At 48.3% G+C, this 4,997-nt stretch overlaps 1 protein-coding gene across 1 annotated transcript in view; it reads right to left on the bottom strand.

Moving 5' to 3' along the window:
• HPDL (4-hydroxyphenylpyruvate dioxygenase-like) overlaps positions 1-661 on the bottom strand; it is a 2,096-nt gene extending 1,435 nt beyond the window's left edge. The window contains exon 1 of the mRNA XM_005881282.2: positions 5-661. Within this exon, the coding sequence (XP_005881344.1) occupies positions 5-109 (105 nt within the window). The 5' untranslated portion in view covers positions 110-661. The remainder of the gene's footprint in view (positions 1-4) is intronic.
• Positions 662-4,997: the final 4,336 nt, after the last annotated feature.

Raw genomic sequence — 4,997 nt, 5'->3', positions numbered from 1 at the left:
GCGCCGCCCAGGGCTGGAAGCCGAAGAGGCGCTGCAGATCCCTGGCCAGAGGCTGCCCTGCGGGCACGTGGAAGGCGATATGGCACAGTCGGCGGGCGGGCGCGGCCATGGCGGTCTGGTTGGTGACCCCGGACTGTCCTTCCCTTTGGTCCGCTCACTCGTCCTCACCTGTCGTTCGGGACTCCGACTCTCCGTCGCAAGCTTGTCGTCGGAAGCCGGTGGAGTCCGGTTTTCCCCGCAGAGCGCGCTCCTTGCACGTTTCGGGGAGAAGTCACAGACCGACCCTCCTGGCTGCTTGCGGTTCTTTCTACCGCACCACCCCAACCAGGAGATCCCTTGGGACCACCAGGTCCCCGGGGCGAGTGGTGAAAACCACGTGGAGCCAGTGCTGGGCGGAGCGGGGGCGAGGGGGTGGAGTCCGTGACTCCGAGACTGAACGCTCCCCGCTCCAGTCCGAGGCTAACGCGGAGGTGCTGCGGGTCGCCGCTCCTTCCAGAGCTTCTGGGACGCACTGAGCGTCCCCTCCCCGGCCTCCCGAGATCACAATAGCTGCCTTCACTCGTTGCCCGGCGTTGGCTCTCATCCCGCAACCTCAGAGCAAAGGGAATCTGCCCCAGCTGGGAGAGGAGCCCAAATTCTCCCCCACAAGCAAGGGATATTTTATTTTATTTGCAATTTCATGTTTTAGCTTAAAAATTCTGGAGAATTTTGCTATTAACCCTAATATCCTGTTAAGACTTTCAAAATATTTTAGGATATTTGACTTAAAGCATTTAACTTTAAAATGTTTTAGGTGGGAGCCCTGGCGAGGTAGCTCAGTTTGTTTGAGCATCACCCCGATACACCAAGCTTGCAGGTTCCATACCTGGGTTAGGGCACATTCAAGAGTCAACCAATGAGTGCATAAATAAGTGGAACAGCAAATTGATCTCTCTCTCTCTCTCTCTCTCTCTCTCTCAGCAATCAATAAAAATTTTTAAAAATGTTTTAGGTTACAGATTTTCATTCCCTGCCCAACATCGTCCAGAGAAATGGATATTATAGGAAGATAGGCCACCTACATGGCTTCTACACACATCTCCTTTCTCTTGGGCAATCTCTCAGCTCCACCTGTCTCTTTCTTCAGCCCTGTTTTTCTCCCAACATCATTTTACCTCCTTGTCCCAAGCAAGAAACAAACGAGTGGTTCAGGACCTGAAAGAAACAGCTGCACCGGTGTCCTTTCTCCCCCTCTGAGCCCTACAGGACTAGAACTCTAGCCCTCCTTGTTCTTTGTAGCTTCCTGACTTTGTATTGGGCCAGAGGAGCTTTCTGGGGGTGTTTCTGGCCTTGAGCCCCAGAATTGTGTGATGTAACTGGATTGAGGAATTAGGAGTCTTCCGGGACTTCAGCTGGCGCTCCTGAATGGCTTGGGAAGGGTATTCTAAGAAGGGCAAATGGAATAAGCAAAAGGTCAGTGAGGAATGTGAGCCAAATCCTCAAAGGAGCAATGGAGCATAAGGTTCGGGAAGCATTTGGGATGGATGTCTTGGTTCCAGGCATTAAAAAGAGATTCATTGTGATGTGATGACTTACAGTTGAGTTTCATTGCCAAGAGGGAGAAGGATATGATCAGGGGATGGGGCTTAAAAAAGAAACAAACGAACAAAGGTCTGCAGCCAGGAGGGCAGTACCCAGAAGCTGGTCGATGGTGAAAAGCAAAAGGCAGTTGGTCTACTCTGCAGACCAGTGAATTTGAGGACATGGGTTCCAAAAGCCAGGCGGACCTTGGTTTGAAATCTACCTCCAACATTCACTAGCTGTATGACTTGGGCCAAGTTGCTTAACTTCTCTGAGCCTTAGTTTTCTCATCTGTAAAAATGGCAATAATAAATAGTACTTCATAGGGTTGCTGTGATTAAATGAAATAGTACATGCTTCAGCCTGGCAAGAGATTCAGGTTTTAGCCGTTGAAACTGGGCCTGACTATGATGGTTTAGGGGGTGGAGGGAGATGTCACAAGGAGAGGGGCTGTAGTAGGACCCAGAATAACAGGCACAGTAGGGCTATTCCCCAGGCCTGAGCACTGGGAAGGCACTGGGAGGGCCCCAGCTTTGGTGATACATTCTGGGGGAAGAGACCCTGAAAATAGGGCTCTTTGAGAGCTGGGCAGAATAGGCTGTCATGACCAGGGTCTCAAGATAGAATAGTGCTTTCATGGTCAGGATCCTGAGTGAGGAGCTCTAATGCTTCCAGGCCTTTGCTCCAGCCAAAGGGGTTTCCACTCAAGGATTCTAGACAGAGGGAGCAGAAACAGGACCCTGACCCATCTTGGCTGGGATACAAGAGCACCGTTGTCCTGCTTAGGCACCGTGCTTAATCTTGACCCAGGTCTCAGACTGGCCTCTAAAGAGGTCATCTGGGGGTAGAAGTGGTCACGGATATTGGTCTCTCTCTGTCTCTCTGGGTCAGACTCAACTTCCTGCCCGGCTGGCATCTGGCAGTGACCAATATAGGACCGCTGTCCCCTTGGGGTCAGGACTTTCCAAAGATGGGTCCTTCGAGCCTGGCCACAATTGCTTTCTTGCTGGGGCTATGGATACAGAGGGTGGGCATGCAGGTCGAGACCAAAACAAACTGTGCCACGCCACTGGAGGGCACGCAGGTGGAAGGCGTGAGGCAGTGACGCTGCAGGCCCTCCTGCTGTATCTGCTTCTACAGCGACCAGGTCAGCAGAGGTGGTGGCAGGGGCTGTGAAGGGCCAAGGAGCTGAACTAGTGGAACCACATCCTTCCTGCAGGTGTAGGCCCAGGCTAGCTCCTCCGAAATACTGACCCCTGCCTCTACTCAATCTCTCCTTTCCCAGAAAGCAAATTGCTCTGGGAACTCACACCTGTCTGCTTCTGCACCTCCCAGATCCTGCCTTTTTGAAACCCCCTCCCTTTTCCCTTCTCCCAGAGGTGTCCCGGAAATTCCCAGGTTCTGGCCCTGTCCCTGCCCTGCCAAACCAGGATTCCATCCCTCTTCCAGCCTGCCCAGTGGTTGACATTTTATAAAGGGTGGCTCAGAAGACTTCACGATGAAGGTGACTTTTTGTTGTGGTGGTAAAATATGCACAACAATATTTACCATGTTAACCATTTTTAAGTGTAGAGATCAGTGGTATTAAGTACATTGTTCTGCAACCAGCATCATCATCCATCCACTGAACTCATCTTCCCCAACTGAAACTCCCTACTATCCCCTCCCCGAAGCCCCTGGCAACCTCTCTTATCCTTTCTGCCTCTAGGTACCTCATGTAAATGTCAAAGTAAGAAATATTCAAACCTATAGAGAATTTTTGTGAGTTTATTTGAGCCAAACTGTTGGCAATTGCTGGGAAGCAGAATCTCAATGGATTGGGATAATGCTCCAGAGATATATTTTATTGATTTTTTACAGAGAGAAAGGGAGAGGGATAGAGAGTTTAGAAACATCAATGAGAGAGAAACACCGATCAGCTGCCTCCTGCACACTCCCCACAGGGGATGTGCCCGCAACCAAAGTACATGCCCTTGACGGGAATCGAACCTGGGACCTTTGAGTCCTCAGGCCGATGCTCTATCCGCTGAGCCAAACCGGTTAGGGCAGTTTGTTGTTTTTTTTAAACCTATTTTTATAAATTACAATCAAAGGAGGAGATGTAGGTGTGTTACATGAAATCCATTGGTGATAGATTAGAAAGGAGGGAGAAAGCAAAGGTGGGGGGACTTCTGGGATTGGATAAAAAGTAATATGATAGACACATACTTCTTTTACTTAGGTGGGTACTGGATAGTCAACAGTCAACAATTAACATGATGACAATAACAATGAAGGAATTTGTGCTATCTGTCCTGGCACCCAGGACGTTTGGTTGTGCCCTGAGGGGTCTGGAAAAAGGGAAGTTACAAGTAACCTTGACATTTCTAGGATATGTTATCATAGATGCAAAAAGACTAAGGTAAAGATAAAGGTTAAGGTAAAGATTGACCTTGTCAGGGAAGATACCAGCCTAGGAGGTGACTATCCACCATAACTGTTTTCAGTTAAAGTTTAATTTCAGACCATCCTTTGTGGTTACTTTAGGTCTTATGTAGTCCTTCTCTGAGCTTGTCAGGTTAGCATGTGGCCCCTTTCGTCCACACAGGCTTCTTTCACTTAGAATAATTCCTTCAAGTTTCATCCATGTTGTAGCAGATGTCAGATTTTTAAAAAAATATATGTTTTATTGATTTTTTACAGAGAGGAAGGGAGAGGAATAGAGAGTTAGAAACATCGATGAGAGAGAAACATCGATCAGCAGCCTCCTGCACACTGCCCACTGGGTATGTGCCCGCAACCAAGGTACATGCCCTTGACCAGAATCGAACCTGGAACCCCTGAGTCCGCAGGCCAACGCTCTATCCACTGAGCCAAACCGGTTAGGGCCAGATGTCAGATTTCAAGAAGGTGACTTTTGAGTTAATTCCCGAAGGAAGTGAGGAAGCTAGAGGAATGTGAAAAGGCCCTGAGGTAGGAATGGAGCTGGTTAGATAAAAAGGCCAGTGCAGCTGGAAGAAGATGGGGGGGGGGGGGGAATAATAGTGATAAGGCAAATTTTAAATGAAAGTTAACAAAATAAAATTTATTTGCTTTGAAGATCTAATTGTCTTTTTTGTTTGTTTGTTTTTTAAAAATGTGCCCTTGACCAGAATTGAACCCAGGACCCTTTGATTCTAAGGCTGATGCTGTATCCACTGAGCCAAACCAGCCAGGGTGAGCTAATTGTCTTTATTAAACGATTCATGAATTGATTGGGCAGCATCTCCTCTAGCAACTAAAAGGGCCACTCTGAGGGGTTGTACAAAATGGAAGGTTTTTATAAGAAGAGGAGTAGGGCAAGGGGGCTATTAACAAAAGAAAAGATGATTTGGGGGTCAATATCTTTTCTTTTGGGGAAGGAAAAGGGGAAGGGTTTTATCATGCAAATTTCCTCTTTGTGTGTGTGGTGTGTGTGT

The sequence above is a fragment of the Myotis brandtii genome, unplaced genomic scaffold (genome assembly GCF_000412655.1).
Source record: "Myotis brandtii unplaced genomic scaffold, ASM41265v1 scaffold674, whole genome shotgun sequence".
NCBI classification, from domain to species: Eukaryota; Metazoa; Chordata; class Mammalia; order Chiroptera; family Vespertilionidae; genus Myotis; species Myotis brandtii.
The sequence above is the reverse complement of the archived record's forward strand: the minus strand, read 5'-3'. Positions and strand labels throughout refer to the sequence as shown.